General features: G+C 43.2%; 1 protein-coding gene across 3 annotated transcripts in view; it reads right to left on the bottom strand.

The window, feature by feature from the left end:
- MDN1 (midasin AAA ATPase 1) overlaps window positions 1-17547 on the bottom strand; it is a 163912-nt gene that overhangs the window by 46282 nt on the left and 100083 nt on the right. For 2 of the 3 annotated variants that reach the window (XM_080666284.1, XM_080666285.1), the window contains exons 59-65: window positions 16369-16539; window positions 6487-6701; window positions 5756-6143; window positions 4887-4996; window positions 3542-4247; window positions 1853-2011; window positions 1133-1403 (exon numbers count right to left, since the gene is read on the bottom strand). In XM_080666284.1, coding sequence (XP_080522410.1) covers window positions 1133-1403; window positions 1853-2011; window positions 3542-4247; window positions 4887-4996; window positions 5756-6143; window positions 6487-6701; window positions 16369-16539 — 2020 coding nt within the window. The remainder of the gene's footprint in view (window positions 1-1132; window positions 1404-1852; window positions 2012-3541; window positions 4248-4886; window positions 4997-5755; window positions 6144-6486; window positions 6702-16368; window positions 16540-17547) is intronic. The other variant, XM_080666286.1, reaches the window with a different exon arrangement.

Genomic DNA, 17547 nt, shown 5'->3' with positions numbered 1-17547 from the left:
ATCAGTAAGTTAAAAAGATGTTAGAAACATGCTCAAAAATAATGAACTAATGAAGCTGATACTTCACTGCCATCTGCAACCAAAGTAACATAGGCCTAGAGGACTGTGACCTACTACTGCTGCAGTCATGAAACTATGCCAAGTTCCTAGGTTATATCCGAAAAACTTGGATATGACCTAAGTTTCCTAGGTTATAACCGAAAAACTTGGATATGACCTAAGTCAGTGGTCGGCAAACTCATTAGTCAACAGAGCGGCAAACCGCGGCTCGCGAGCCGCATGTGGCTTGCGAGCCGCAGTTTGCCGACCACTGCCCTAGGAGCTGTATCAGTGAAGATACTGCTTCGGCATATGTCTGAGATTTTGCTGCCTGTGGATTCCTCTAATATTTTTATGGTTTCCCATCTTGCATTTAAGTTCTTTATCCATTATGAGTTTATTTTTGTGTATGGTGTAAGATGGTGGTCTAATTTCATTTTTTTTGCATGTATCTGTCCAATTTTCCCAACACCATTTATTGAAGAGACTGTCTTGAGACTCAGTGATCCCACTTCTAGGAATATATCCCAAGAAACCAGAAACACCAATCAAAAAGGATATATGCACCCCTATGTTTATAGCAGCACAATTTACAACAGCTAAGATTTGGAAACAGCTTAAGTGCCCGTCAGCAGATGAGTGGATTAAAAAACTGTGGTACATCTACACAGTGGAATACTACACTGCTGTAAAAAGGAAGGAACTCCTACCATTTGCAGCAACATGGATGGATCTGGAGAGCATTATGCTAAGCGAAATAAGTCAGTTAGAGAAAGATAAGTATCACATGATCTCACTCATTTGTGGAATATAATGAACAACATAAACTGATGAACAAAAATAGATCTAGAGACAGAGAAGCATCGATCAGACCATCGAACCTCAGAGGGAGGGCAGGGGGGTAAGGGCATGAGCGGGGGGGGAGGGGCAATGAGGGGATAAGGACACATATGTAATACCTTAATCAATAAAAGGGAAAAAAATTTTTTAATCTAGGAAAAACAGGGAGGTAATGGTTTTCATTGTTCCAGAAGTAGCAATGGTATCTATTCATTTTGATTTCCCAAGAATATAACAAAGTAAACAGCCGTACCCATTAGGGGGTAGAAGTGTGTCACCAGAGATGCCCCGGTCTGATAGCAGGACAGAAACAGGCTGAGGTAGTGCTTTGCCTCATGCGTTGGCAGAGTCTGTTGGTACCAGAGGGACCGAGCAAAGCTGAGGCACAGCTGCTGGTGAATCAGCATCACTGCCTGCATAGAGCTTGAGGAGAGGAGGGTGGGGTCTGTGGCTGCTGCTGCTTCTTGACCATCTGACGTTCCCTTCTCCTCTAGTGTTGGTTCTACCAAAATATCTTCAAAGTCCTGTAAATAACATTAAAGCAATCGAACTTTAAAGAAATATCAAATTCAGTTCTCATCAGACTAAAAGGAAGGGAAAAGATGGAGTGTGAACAATCAAGAAAATGAGGTAGCGACTTATATGCAGCTAGAGGCCTGGTGCACAAAATTCGTGCACAGGTAGGGTCCCTAGGCCTGGCCAGCGATCGGGGCCTTCAGGCTGCAGGCCGGGGCCTCCCTTCTCCAACTGCTGGCCGGGGCCTTCCTTCGTTCCACGCTGCCCCCTGGTGGTCAGAGCATGTCATAGCGAGCTGTCGAATGCCCGGTTTCCCGATCTCACTCCCGAGGGGACACTTTGCATGTTAGCCTTTTATATACATAGATAAGATCTAGTAAAAAAGACTGCAAAACCATTGGAAGGAAGTGTGTGTGTGTGTGTTATTAAGGGAATTCATTCCAGAACAAATCCTGACCTGATGCAGTGGGAACTGCCTTCTGAACTCCCGCTCCTCCTCTTCCTCCTCGCTCAGGGCTGTCCGGGAACTCCTGCTCCTGTATCTGTACAGGCTATTCTCCTGCTCAGCCTTCTCTTGGGCAAGGCGTTCCTGCTCATCCCACTCATTGATGATTTCCTGAAAAGTCACACATTCAGAAGGAAGCTTACTTACCTTTGCTGAGTCACTTACAATGAAAAAGCACAAAATTTACTATCTCTTCATTTCTCATGAAAACAGAGTATCATGGTTAAAAAACAAATAAATGCCGACATCCAAGAAACTAATTTTCAGGGACCAGAGAGCAAAAGGCCTTTGTTTTCAAACTGTGTCTCCAGCAAGCCATTTCCTAAATCCCCCCTTGCTACAGCAGTAACGTTTTACAGGTATAAAAACTTGCTGCAGGAAAGCTATGGGAACTTCCTGTCAGGGGTTAATGGTGCTTTGCACTAAGGACAGGCTGGGGGACGGGGGGTGGGGGGGTGAAGGGGCGGGGTGTGTGGTTCACCACCAATCAGGCAAAACTGGGATATGCCTTATCAGACATTTCTAAATCCCCTATTACCTCTAAGATTTTAAGTCCTAAATTGGCAAAAGTATAAAATAAAGAAACCACAGAGTATTGATAAAGATTGAGGAAATAAGCATCCACCATTAAGTAAGATAATTTGTATTAAGAGCCTAAACAATTAATCTTTGTCCCAGCAATTCTGCTGTCTAAAATTTGTATGCAAAGACCTGGCTATAAGACTATTTATAGTGTTGTTGGGTCTTTCCCCAAAAATAGCAGGAAGAAGTACATAGAAATATAAATCTCCAATTATAGGAAATTATTTAAGTGACTTATATCATACTCACACAATGGAAAACTAGGCAGCAGCTGAATATGATGCAGGTAAAGAATACCATAATTATGGGGAAAATAATAACAAAATGCTATTAGGTTTTTTAAAGCAAGTCATAAAACAGAATGGACTTTATTATTGGTTTGTAGTACTCTAGTGATTAAAGGACTGATCTCAGGGACCACGGAGGGGATGGAATTGTTTTCAACCAGAGTACATTTTTATCAGTTAAATATTGGGTCACTGTGTTTAAGATTTTTATTTTTAAAAAGGTTCTATTACTAAACAAAAACTGTAAACCACTGGGACGAATGACTTAAAATAAAATTAGAATGTCATAGACATACATATGCATAGACACAAATAAGCAAGCCTAGAATGGGATACACCAACATGTTAACAGAGTTTGGTAAATTCTAATAATTTTTGCTAATATTTATACTATTTTAACTGTCTGAAATGAGAACAAGTTGCTTTTGTTGGTAAGGGAAAAAACAGATGTTATTTTATTCATAGTAATAAAAAATTATATGACAAAAACTACCATAAAGTCAAAAGAAAACCAACAAACTCTTTGCAGTGTGTAACACAGATAAAGGGCTAATATCACTATTTTTTTTTAAATCTCTTAAAAACTGAGGAACAAAGGCCCCCAAGCCTCACTGTTAAATAGGAAATGAAAGAAACAACAGTAGACCCCCCTCAGTAATCACAGTCTCTATGTACACTGACACTGCTAATATCCTGCAGGCGCCCCCACTTGTGCTCCCAGCACCCCTTGAGGAGGAGAGGTCGGGGCAGGCCCCCACTGGGACAGGCTTACCTGGCACACGTGTCTGAAGAGCTGCAGGGCCCTCTGGTCCAGCTCTCCCTTGCACAGCACATGGGAGCGCAGGTAAAGAAGGGCGTTCAGCAGTAGCTGTTCTCGGGTAGGGCAGGGTCTCTGGCTCTTGCCTTCCAGCTCCTTTCCTCCCGAGCGCTTGAGGGTCAACTTCCCAAGGCCTCGCAGAACCTCCTCTGACTTGACTGAGCACAAAGCATCTGCATGAGCATAGTAAGTGGGGAAGGTGGGGCTCACCGACGGGAAAGCCAACAGGGATGCGACCAGAGTGTCCAGCCTGTCTGCACAGACCACACTGCTATGGAGTGAGGAGTGGACCTCGGATGCCACCAGCCTCATGCCATGCTGCATCTGCAAGATGGATGCCTGCAGTGGGGTCATGGAGTCTGGATATAGGGCATACTCCTCGGCCAGCCGCCTCCTGAACTGGTGGTGCGACTGCTGCCAGGAGGCTTCCTCCTTCAGAAGGTTCTGGGCCACCTGGGCAGACCGAAGCCCATCCATCTGCAGGGCCTGCAGGAGCCGTGTGAGCAGATCCTGAACGGCCGGGGCCTTGGCGATGCTGGAGATGTAGTGGTGGATCTCCTGCACCAGGGACTCATAGGCAGGCAGCTGGGGTCTGAAGGCCTGCTTCTTCGACAGGCTGCATATTAACTTCTCCAGCTGATCAATTCTTTGGTAAAGCAACCTAAAGGCAAAATAATATAAAAAGAAGAGCAAGAAATCTAGACTGAGCTGGCAGGAAAATAGAATGAAGACATTTCCGCTACTAAGGAATAATATGATGATGATATTAACAATTATAATAAAAATGAATAATATACAGAGCAGTTACTATGTGCCACACATCATGTTAACTAAGCAATTTAGATGCATATCTCATCACAATTCACTGAAGTGAGTACTATTATCCTTCTTTTACAGATAAGGATACTGAAGCTTAAAGGTATCAAGTGGCCTACTCAAAGTCCAAAGTCAAAGGGCAAATGCAGTTCTAAGAGGAACTCAGAACCCACTTCACCATACAGTATTTCCTAAGGCAACAGATCCACACAGTGGACCTCATCACACCCAACTTCTTCCATGTTGAGAATAAGTTCTGGTTTCAACCCTCTTGGCCCCATGTGAATCCGGCCCCACCTTTCATAGAGCATAACTTTTCCTGACTATAACCACGGCTTTGGGATCTAATTGCTAATGTGGTTCAGAGATGTGTATCATCACCTCTGCTAACACTATGATTACATTACAAAGGTCAACCTCAAAATGCTTTTTTTAAAAGGAGAGACTATAATCTCCAACACAAATAACCACTCTGCTGTGTTACCTGATATGAGGATGAGAGTAATTGATAATGACTTCATCTTCCAGGTCTCTTCCAGTCTGTAGCTGGGACGAGAGGTTTCGGGTCTTCCACTCGCACTGCAGCTGGTATAACTAATTGAAAGGGAGAAGCTGGTCTGCTATGCCCAGCTAAGACCTTGCCCGAGAGGACAATGCCCTGGGGGAGGGTAGAGCACTGGACAAAGAGAACCTGGGCTCCTGAATGACCCGAGGGCTGGCTCAGGTAGGTCCCTCAAGTAATTAGGTGAAAGAAACAATCTTATTTTCAACACTGAACTTCTGGGACTCTGCTATAGCAACTTAGCCTTCACCCCAATTAACATAATTTTCCTTCAAAATACAGAACTAGTATCTCACTATCTTCATGTAGGCAGTTGCTGGTTTGGTTCAAATAGAAAGGGTACCCATAAGATCTGAATGTACTTGATTCTGGACTTTTCAATACCGAATAAAAGTTCAAAACCCGTAGAATATTATACTCTGTCTGAAGTACTTTCCAAATCAAACATCCAAAACTAGTTCCAGGACAGGGCGTGTGGACAGTGAGGGCCACCAGCACTTCTCTGGCAGCGCCTCAGGTGTTCTGCTGTCGTGCCCTCTGCCCACTGCAGCCTGTTGCCAGACACAGCAGCACCTTAGGAAGGGCCCCTCTCCCAGGGCCTGATCCCACTCAGAGGAACTCCCAGAGGGAAAAAGCAGTCTTTACAACACAATCCTGGGAAGTCACAGGGCATCTTATGCAAAATTGCCCCTTTAATGGTCTGTGCACCCAAAAAGGAGTAAGAGGGTTAACACACTAAGTAAATCTAGCCTGTCAGGATGGAGCCCATGCCCCAATTCTTGTCTCCATACCTCTTCCTTGGCGTATCTGAGCTTGTATTCCCTCTTCACTGCGGGGTCGAAGCGTGCCTGGGGAAGCCACGTCTGAATCTGGAGCAGCCCGAGGCTCACCCAGAGGCTCCCACGCCGGGCTGGCTCAGGTAGGTCCCGCTTACCCTCCCCCTCCCCGAACAAGAGGCGTAGGGAGGTAAGCAAGAGGCACAACAGGTCTTTGGGCAGCACCTCCTGCCCGGCCATGTCCCCAAGAGTCTGGCCCACGTGCTGAAAAGCCTGGCTGTCCCCACGCAGCAGCTGCTCGCAGTTGTGCATGTACTCCTGCCGTAGGGTTTCGGGGAGCAGTTCAGCCAGGCCTGCCAGGTGCCGGCACAGCACCAGCCCCTGGAGCCGGGAATCCGTGCGTCTGAGGGGATAAGGAAGCACTTAAGTGTTTGCATTGCATCAAACAGCATTTCTTTCTCACACAATGACATGAAAGACTACACTCCAATACTAGGTGAGTTTTCATGTAATCTACAGTTTTCTAAGCATTACTCTCTTGATCATGACATGCTTAAATTGACTGAGCAGCTGGCCAGTTCACAGTAGCCTGTGATGGGCTGAAAACGTGCTGATCCAGCCAGAAAACACCCTGGCCTTCACCTATCAGAACTGGCCACCAGAGAAGCAATTTCTGACTGAGGTCCCTGCTGTATACTCAGGAGAAACAAAAGGAGCTTTACAGCCTGCCTAGGGGGAGGGAATACCTGAACTCTGCTACTGAAGGGACAGCCATGTTGGTCCAAAGCACTGAGCTGATGTCCCGGAGCTGCTGGGCTCTTTCAACCCACTCTCCCAGGGTGACATGTGAGGAGGATAGGATGGGGAGGCCGCTCACATCCCAGGAACTTGCTCTGTAGCTGCTGGTCAAGACTTCGAAGCAACACTTGGAGAACATGGCTCTACTGAGACTGCCGGGGCCCTAATGGATAGAGTTAAGTCACTTTAGAAATTAATTAATAAGATTTCAGCAAGTAGTACTGGCACCTTAGAGGAAAGAAAAAGAGTAAGGACAAGAGGTTCAGGTTGCTAGGACCAGGAGGACTAAATGGTATCAGGTGTTAGCAGGCCTTATGTAGACTCTATTCTCCAGGAAGGAGGAGCAATGAGTGCATCAGTATTGCGAGGAAAACTCCTCAATCCTGGACATTAGGAAGGCCATTCTTGCAGTACAGCTTGGAACACACTGCAGAAAGGTGAGATTCAGAGGCAGAGACAAGAACTAGAAGACAAATTTAAGAGTCAGGGACAAAGTTTGCCAAGCTGTGCTCTTTGGACTGTTCATCTGGGACACGGAAGTAGCTGTCCACAGCAAAGCTGGTCAAACACATGTAATAGGAAATTCTACACAACTCTCGGGGACCCATAATGTTTATCACCTAAGAGCTTTGAGAGATATTTTTCAATAAAAAAATCAATTTTGATAGAGCAACAGAACAGAAAAGACTCCAAAAGTAAATTCTTGAACATTTATGAGAAAATAAAATATATAATTGAGGTGGCATTTCAAATGTGAAAGGATTAATTAGTCAAAAATGGTGCTGTTATACAGCATTCACATATGCTGTTTGCAAAAAATAAAAAATTTGTAAGTCTACCTCAAAAAACAAGATATCCAGATAAACTTGATTTAAATACAAAACAAAAATACAAAAGAAATTATGGGCGAGTAGTTTTTTAATTCTAGGTATAGTGAAGGAAGACTTTTTTTAAAAAGCATGACACCTGCCATATACAGATGATGAATCACAGAATTGTACACTTGAAACCTATACAATTTTATTAATCAATGTTACCCGAATAAATTTAATTTAAAAATAATGACAAAATAAAAAATGAATAAATAAAAAACATGGCACCAAAGCCAGAAAGCAGAAAGGGGTAAGCATATTTAAAAAGAAGACATTAAGCCCAGTCGGCATGGCTCAGTAGTTAAGCATCAACCTAGGAACCTAGAGGTCACAGTTCGATTCCAGGTCAGGGCACATGCCCAGGTTGTGGGCTCAATTTCCAGTAGGGGGCGAGTAGGCAGTAGCTGATCAATGATGTTTCTCTCTCATCGATGTCTCTCTCGAGCCCTCTCCCTTCCTCTATCGCTAAAAAATGAATAAAAACATATAAAAATAAGACATTAAAAACTTGAGAGACAAGAAAACAACAGAAATACATTTCCAAACATTGTTAGGAAAAGGTTTAATAACCATATGTAAAGAGATATCCAGCCCAACTGGCATGGCTCAGTGGTTGAACAGCAATCTATGAACCAGGTCATGTTTGATCCCCATTAGGGTACATGCCTAGGTTGTGGGCTCCATCCCCAGTGTGGGGTGTGCAGGAGGCAGCTGATCTATGAACGTTTCTCTCTCTCTCCATCTCCCTTTCTCTCTGAAATCAATAAAAATATTTTTTTAAAAAAAGAGATATCCAATAATAAAATGACGAACCCAATTTTTTAAACAAAATGGGCAATGAATATGAATGATCAATATACGTACACAATCATGTTCAATCTCAAAAAATAATCAAGGGATTATGGATTAAAATGAGATTTTAAAAACTGTCTAATTTAAATGTTGATAACACCAGTGTGGCAATGTGATGGAGAAACAGGCCCTGATGTATATAATAAAGGAAACTGTGCTCTAGTCCCAAGTCCTTCTGTGGTTGTCCAGAGCTTCGTGATCTCCCTTTTTACTGGCTCCTAGAATGTTTAAAAAGTATAACAAAAACCACCTAAGTGACATTATGGCAATAGCTATGAATTTCTTTAACTATGCATACTTTAATCAAGGGTTAAATTCCAGTTCTTATATCCACAGAAATACTCAAAGGGACAAAAACTATGCAAGGAAAATTGATACAGTATGCTTATTACAGGAAAGGGAGGCAATACAGACAAGAAACCTCAAAACCTGTGATTAAATAAATTCTAGCACATTTGAAGGATGGGATACCTTAAAAAGAATAAGCTGGAACAACATAAACTAATGAACAAAAATAGACACAGAAGCATCAAAAAGACCAACAAACCTCAAAGGGAAGGTAGGGAAGGGGGTGGGGGCGGAGGAGATCAACCAAAGGATTTGCATGCATGCATGTAAACATAACCAATGGACACACACCGTAGGGGGGTGAGGGCATGTGCTGGGGGGCAGAAGCGGGCGGGAGAGGTCAATGGAAGAATAAAGGAGACATATGTAATACTTTCAACAATAAAGAATTTAAATTAATAAGAAGAAGCTGGAATGACAGGTACAGGTTTCCATAATGACAGGTACAGGTTTCCATTATGTTAACAAAAAATGATCTTATTTTTGTTCACGTATATACTTAATATAAAAAATATAGGTAAACAGGGGAGGCAAGATGGCGACCGGCAGGAAGGTAGGGAGGGAGAGTGTGTGAGAGAGTGAGGGAGCAATAGAGGTGTGTGTGGACTTGTGTGGGTGTGTGTGTGAGTGAAATAGGGACAGTTAGACCCTGCAGTTCTTCCAGGGGGCTGCCAATCTGGGCAGTCTTAGACGGCAAAACCCCGCTGCCACCACAAACACTCTGGGAGGACACCGGCGGCACAGAGACCACACTGTCTTGAAGAACAGAACAGCTTGAGACTAGGATCCTAGCCTCGCCACCACCCAGTCTGGTCTCGGAAGCAAACCAGGACCCTACAGCCGCTCTGGTAGAAGACCTGCCACCACAGCTGCAGACCCAGGGACAACAGGACTCCAGGCACCCGGCAGCAGATTTCTGTGAGTCACAAAGCCAATCCCCCTCCCCCGCCGCCCCTGCGGCAGCGACACAGAAATGATCAGACCCCAGCTGCACAATAAGGCTTTCTGCACACACAAAGCAGTGTCGACTCTGCCTGATTTTGAGCCCTGGTGTCAGACATGGGAAGTTTGTTTCCCGCAACTAGTCTCCGCGACCAGGAAGGGAGACTGAGCGGAATTCGAGCCTAGCTGCTCATCCCTATGGAGGTGGTCTTCTGCAACCAGATCCCACGCCCACGCAGGGCAGGGAGACAGCACTGAACTTGACCCCGGACTTGCAAACTCGGGGAATTCGTTTCCCGCGACTCATCTCTGCGCCCAGGCAGGGAGACTGAGGGGAATTCGAGCCTAACCGCTCATCCCTAGGGAGGTGGTCTTCTGTGACCAGATCTGCGCCCACGCAGGGCAGGGAGACAGCGCTGAACTTGAGCCTGGGGGTGCAAACCCAGGGAATTTGTTTCCCATGACCAGACCCTGCACCTTAGCAGAGAGGATGAAGTGAATTTGAACCTGGATGTGCGGTCTCAGGGAGTTTGTGCCCACACAGGAAGGCAGCGCTGAATTTGAGCCTAGGTACATGGACACAGGGAGTTTGTTTTCCACAGTGCACACCCACATGACCAGACCCCACACTCACACTAAGGGGCAGAGCCACCTGACTTTGACTCAGGGCAAGCGCACACAGAAGGCTGTTTGCCGCAGGGCAGAAGTGGACCTCCTGCCAACACAGTGCGACTGAGCAACCCGGTCTCCCGGGCAGATCGGGGACCCTGAATCTCCACACAAGAGGCAGCATTGACCAGCAGTGACAAGACTCCATTCCCCATTACGTGCGCCTAAGATCCCTGATTCCCAGTACATTCACACTAAGAGCCAGTGGCTCCAATTCTTGGCGCATGTGCACACAGGGACCTGATTCTCAGTGTGAGGTAGCACCAAGAAACAGAGACTCTGTTACTCGATTCTCAGCATGGACACAGGGAGCCTCTGACTCCTGACACGCAATAGGGGACTTTGATTTTTGGCACATGCCAGTGGGTTCTCTGTTTCAATGTGGTGCAGGCAGGGTCCCTGATTCTAGGTGTGCACACACGAGGCCACACTAAGCGCCTGTGACTCTGACCCAGGGCGAGCGTGGTTCCCACCAACCCACAGCAACCGCATATCTTGGTATCAGAGCTCTTCAGTGACACTTGGGGGTGCAAAACTCCCACTGCACATGGTCCAGGGCCCCGCAACTCGACATCTGAACCTTTTTGTGATAGTCAGAATGGGGAGACAACGAAGCAATCCCCAGAGGAAAGAAAAGGAGGAATTGCCAAGTAAGGAAATAAGTGAAATGGAAGCATGCAACATGACAGAAAAAGAATTCAGAGTAATGGTCATACAGTTCATACACCGGATGGACAAAAAAAATCAACAACCTATGCAAAAATCAGGAAGAAATGAAAAATGATATAGCTAAAATCAAAAACACCATGGAAGGCTCCAACAGTAGACTAGAAGAAGCAGAGGACCGAATCAGCGAGTTAGAAGATCAGGTACAGAAACAAGCCCAATCTGAAAAGCAACTAGAGAAAAAAATTAAAAAGCAGGAGGAGAGCCTAAGAGAGCTTTGGGATGCAAAACGAAATAACATATGTATAATAGGGCTGCCAGAAGGACAAGAAGAGTAGCAAGGATTAGAAAATTTATTTGAAGAAATAATGACAGGAAACTTCCCTGATATGGGGAAGAAAAAAGTTACTCAAGTACAAAGAGTCCCAAGCAAGATGAATCCCAAAAGACCCATACCAAGACACGCCATCATTACAATGGCAAATGTTATTGACAAAGAGAGAATCTTGAAGGCTGCAAGAGAGAGACAGAAAGTTACCTACAAAGGATCCCCCATAAGATTATCAAATGATTTCTCAACAGAAACACATCAAGCTAGAAGGGAATGGAAGGAGATATACAGTGATGCAAAGCAAGGGACTCAATCCAAGAATACTCTATCCAGCAAGACTATCAATAAAAATTGAAGGGGAAATCAGGAGCATCACAGACAAAAAAAGGCTAAGGGAGTTTATCACTACCAAACCAGTAATGCAAAAAATGCTAAAGGGAATGCTGTAAAAAGAAGAAACAAAAAGGTAAGAAAGAACACAGCCTCAAAAAATAAAAATGGCTACAAACAAGTACCTTTCAATAATAACTTTAAATGTAAACAGACTAAATGCTCCAATCAAAAAACATCGAGTGGCTGAATGGATAAAAAAACATGACCCATATATATGCTGTCTACAAGAGACCTACCTCAGAACAAGGGACTCACACAGACTGAAAGTGAAGGGATGGAAAAATATCTTTCAGGCAAATGGAAATGAAAAAAAAAGCTGGGGTAGCAATACTTATATCTGACAAAATAGACCTCAAAGTGAAGGCCATAACAAGAGATAAGAAAGGCCACTTCATAATACTAAAGGGATCGATACAACAAGAGGATATAACCCTGGTAAACATTTATGCACCCAATGCAAGAGCACCCAAATACATAAAAAATCTCCTGGAAGATATCAAGAGAGAGATAGACAACAATACAATCATAGTAGGGGACTTTAATACACCACTGACAGCACTGGGTAAATCCTCTAGACAAAAAATCATCAAAGAAACAACAATCCTAAATGACTCACTAGATCAGATGGACTTAATTGACATCTTCAGAACATGTCACCCCAAAGCTGCGGAATATATGTTCTTCTCATGGGACATTTTCAAAAATAGACCACATACTGGGTCACAAGCAAAGTCTCCCCAAATTCAAGAAGATTGAAATCATACCAAGCATCTTTTCAGAACACAATGGCATAATATTAGAAATAAAGTACAATAAAAACAATCCAAAACACTCAAACACTTGGAAGCTGAATAGCATGTTATTAAATATTGATTGGGTTACCAATGAGATCAAAGAAGAAATTAAAAACATTCTGGAAACTAATGACAATAAAAACACAACAATCCAAAACCTATGGGACACAATTAAAGCAGTCCTGAGAGGGAAGTTTATAGCTCTATAGGCCTACATCAAAAAAAAAAAAACAAGAAAAAATGGTAGTAAATCATCTAATGCTACAACTCAAAGAATTAGAAAGAGAGCAACAAAAAAAGCCCAGAGTGAGGAGAAGGGAGGAGATAATAAAGATTAGAGCAGAAATAAATGACATAGAGACCAAAAAAACAACAACAATACAAAAGTTCAATGAAACCAAAAGCTGGTTCTTTGAAAAAATAAACAAGATTGATGAACCTCTAGCCAGGCTCACCAAGAAGCAAAGAGAGAGGACTCAAATAAACAAAACAGAAATAAGAGAGGCAAAATAAAAGACCCCACAGAAATACAAAGGATTGTTAAAAAATATTATGAGCTACTCTATTCCAACAAACTAGACAACCTGGAGGAAATGGACATATTCCTAGAAAAATACAACCTTCCAAAACTCAATCAGGAAGATTCTAAAACTCTCACTAGGCCAATAACTATGGAAGAAATTGAAGCAGTCATCAAAAAGCTTCCAGCAAACAAAAGCCCAGACCCAGAGGGCTTCACAGGAGAGTTTTACCAAACATTCAAGGAAGAACTAAAACCTATCCTCCTCAGACTATTCCAGAAAATTCAAGAAGAAGGAACACTTCCAAGCTCCTTCTATGAAGCCAGCATCACCCTAATACCAAAACCAGATAAAGACAACACAGTGAAAGATAATTACAGGCCAATATCCCTCATGAACATAGATGCCAAAATCCTAGCAAATCAGATCCAGCAGTACATCAGAAAGATCATACACCATGACCAAGCAGGATTTATACCAGGGATGCAAGGATGGTACAATATGCGCAAACCAATAAACGTGATACATCACATAAGCAAATTGAGAAATAAAAATCATATAGTCATATCAATTGATGCAGAAAAAGCATTTGACAAAATCCAACACCCTTTCATCATAAAAACTCTCAGCAAGGTGGGAATAGAAGGATCATACCTCAACATAATAAAAGCTATATATGATAAACCCACAGCCAGCATCACACTCAATGGACAAAAACTAAAACCATTTCCCCTAAGAACAGGAACAAGACAGGGATGCCCTCTCTCACCACTCCTGTTCGACATAGTACTGGAAGTACTAGCCATTGTGATCAGACAAAAAGAAGGAATAAAAGGCATCCAAATTGGAGAAGAAGAAGTAAAACTGTCCTTATTCGCAGACGACATGATACTGTACATGGAAAACCCTAAAGACTCCATCAAAAAATTATTAGACTTAATAAATGAATTCGGCAACGTAGCAGGATACAAAATCAACGCCAAGAAATCTATGGCATATCTATACACCAATAGTGAACTTACAGAGAGACTAAAAAAGCAATCCCATTTGCCATCACACCAAAAAAATTAAGATACCTAGGAATAAACTTAACTAAAGAGGTAAAAGACCTATATGCAAAAAACTACAGGACACTGGAAAAAGAGATAGAGGAAGATATGAACAGATGGAAGAACATACCGTGTTCATGGATTGGTAGAATCAACATCATCAAAAAGTCCATTCTACCCAAAGCAATCTATAGATTCAATGCAATCCCCATTAAAATACCAATGGCATATTTGAGCGACCTAGAACGAACTCTCCAAAAATTCATCTGGAATAAAAAAAGACCCCGAATAGCCACAGCAATCCTGAGTAAGAAGAACAAAGTTGGTGGGATCTCAATACCAGATATTAAGCTGTATTACAAAGCCACTGTTCTCAAAACTGTCTGGTACTGGCACAAGAACAGACATATAGATAAATGGAATAGAATAGAGAACCCAGAAATTGACCCAAACCACCATGCCCAATTAACATTTGACAAAGGAGGCATGAACATAAAATGGAGTCAAGATAGTCTCTTCAATAAATGGTGTTGGGAAAATTGGACGGATACATGCAAAAAAATGAAACTAGACCACCAACTTACACCATACACAAAAATAAACTCAAAATGGATAAAGGACTTAAACATAAGACGGGAAACCATATAAATACTAGAGGAATCCACAGGCAGCAAAATCTCAGACATATGCCGAAGGAACTTCTTCACTGATACTGCTCCTAGGGCAATGGAAAATAAAGAGAAAATAAACAAATGGGACTACATCAAAATAAAAAACTTTTGCACAGCAAAAGAAACCATCAACAAAACAGCAAGAAAGCCCACTGTATGGGAAAGCATATTTGCGAATGTTATCACTGATAAGGGTTTAATCGCCAACATTTACAGGGAACTCATACAACTCAACAAAAGGAAGATGAACAATCCAATCAAGAAGTGGGCAAGGGACCTAAACAGAAACTTTTCGAAAGAAGACAGAAGGAAGGCCAAGAGAAGCATATGAAAACATGCTCAAAGTTACTAATTATCCGAGAGATGCAAATCAAAACAACAATGTGGTACACCATCTCACACCTGTCAGAATGGCTATCATCAACAGATCAATAAATGTCCAATGTTGACGAGGTTGCGGAGAAAAAGGAACCCTGGTGCACTGCTGGTGGGAATGCAGGTTGGTGCAGCCACTGTGGAGAACAGTATGGAGTTTCCTCAAAAAACTAAAAATGGAACTCCCATTTGACCCAGTGATCCCACTTCTAGGAATATATCCCAATAAGCTAGAAACATCAATCAGAAAGGATATATGTACCCCTATGTTCATAGCAGCACAATTTACCATAGCTAAGATTTGTAAACAGCCTAAGTGCCCATCAGCAGATGAGTGGATTAAAAGTCTGTGCTACATCTACACAATGGAATACTACGCCACACTAAAAAAGAAGGAATTCCTACCATTTGCAACAACATGGATGGAACTGGAGAGCATTATGATAAGTGAAATAAGCCAGTCAGAGAAAGGTAAGTATCACATGATCTCACTCATTTGTGAAATATAATGAACATAAACTGATGAACAAAAACAGTTCCAGAAACAGAGAAACATCGATCAGACCATCAAACCTTGGAGGGAAGGTAGGGGAGGGTGGGGGTAACGGGGAGAGATCAACCAAAGTACTTATATGCATGCATATGGGCCTAACCAATGGACACAGACAACAGGAGGGTGAGGGCATGAGTCGGGGGGATGAAGGGGGGGGGTAATGCGGGAAGAAGGACACATATGTAACACCTTAATTAATAAAGAAATTTAAAAAAAAAAATATATATATATAGGTAAACAAGATACAGAGCAAAGCCCTGGATGGTGTAGCTCAGTTGGTTGAGCATTGTCCCATGCACGAAAAAACCCAGGTTTGATTCTCAGGCACATGCCCTGGGTTGCAGGTTTGATCCCTGACAGGGGGTGTGCAGGAGACAGCCAACTGATGTTTCTCTCTCCCTCTCTCTCTCTAAAATCAATAAAAACATATTTAACAAAAAATATACAGAGCTAAGAGTGATTATTTCTACTGAATTCTACTATACATGCATATACACACACGTGAACACATGTATGTATTGTTTAAATGTTTTGTAATTAGTAAAAAGAATAATTTGAGTAGAAAAGAGATAAAATACTTTTTTAAGGAACCTTTTTTTCTTTAATTCAGAACTTCCCAAATCATTTAAAACAGAATTATCTTCTTTGAAGGTACACTTATCAATATCCTGTAGAAAAAAAGTACTACAATTACTTAGTCACTGCTTTATGCTAGCAATAACTATTTATTACTAGATCTATTGCAAACTCTTTTCCACTATCATCAAACATTTCTATGTCTTATGCCAACAAACCTTCAGTGTGGAGTCCAAAAGGGACTTGGGCCTCTCCCTCTGCTGCGCAACAGTCAGAGGGCTCCATGTGAGCCAGTACTCTGGATTTGTGGTCACAGTACTGCTCCAGAAAGACATAAATGTGGAATTAAATAAGCCGGACCACAAAGAGATAATTTCTTCTGTAGACTCCTAGAGATAAAGAATAATTAGATAAGTGAATATCTGAGAAAGATTTCATAAATCAAGTTATATGGCCTCTATCTAATAAGATCCATTTAAAATTAATATGGGTTTAAAGATATTGATCCTGTTATTCCTAATTTTCTGCCATCCTGGTGATCCTGGTAAAGTCACTTATCCTGATTATATATTTTTTAATTCTCACTTGTGGATATGTTTTTTAACTGACTGAGAGAAAAAAAGGGAGAGAGAGAAACACTGATGTGAGGGAGAAACATCTATCAGTTGCCTCACACACTGAACCCGCAACCCAGGTAAATGTCCTTGACCCTTGACACTTTAGTGCACGGGCCAATGCTCTAACCACTGATCCATACCGGCCAGGGCTACCCTGATTATACTATCGGAATTCCATGCACGGGTGGGGTGTGTCCCTTAGCCCAGCTTGCACCCTCTCCAATCTGCCAGCCCCACTCACACCTGCAGTTGGCACTGGAGCCGCAGCTCGCACCCGCAGCCGGTGCCCAGTGCCGGTCCCGATCACTTGGCGCCATCAGCAGGTGCAAGTGGCGGCTGCTGGCCCTGATCACCCCTGAGGGCTTCTCCACCTCCCCCTGCTCCTGAGGGGTATCGGGGCAGTAGCTGCCACTCGCACCCGCTGTCAGTGATGGCCCCACTCACACCCACTGCTGGTGCTGGCCCCAATCGCTCCCTGCTGTCAGTGGGTGCGAGTGGGGCTGGCACCATCAGTGTGTGGGAGCGGTGGGAGCGGGGCTGCTAGCAGAAAGGGGGCCGGGGGGCCATGGGAGGGGCTAGGCAGGGGTGCGGAGGATGGGCTGAGACCTGCCCCTGTGCCTACTGCAGCCTCGCAGCCCACAGTTCCTTTCAAGGTGCACAAATTCGTGCCCTGGGCCCCTAGTAATTTATAAAACTAAGAAGAGCATTGGCCAGTGTTGCTCAGTGGTTAGATGGTCATCTATGTACCAAAGTGTCGCAGGTTCAATTTCCAATCAGGGC

This window comes from Plecotus auritus, assembly GCF_963455305.1.
Source record: "Plecotus auritus genome assembly, chromosome: 4".
NCBI classification, from domain to species: Eukaryota; Metazoa; Chordata; class Mammalia; order Chiroptera; family Vespertilionidae; genus Plecotus; species Plecotus auritus.
This window is presented reverse-complemented; position numbering and strand designations above follow the sequence as displayed.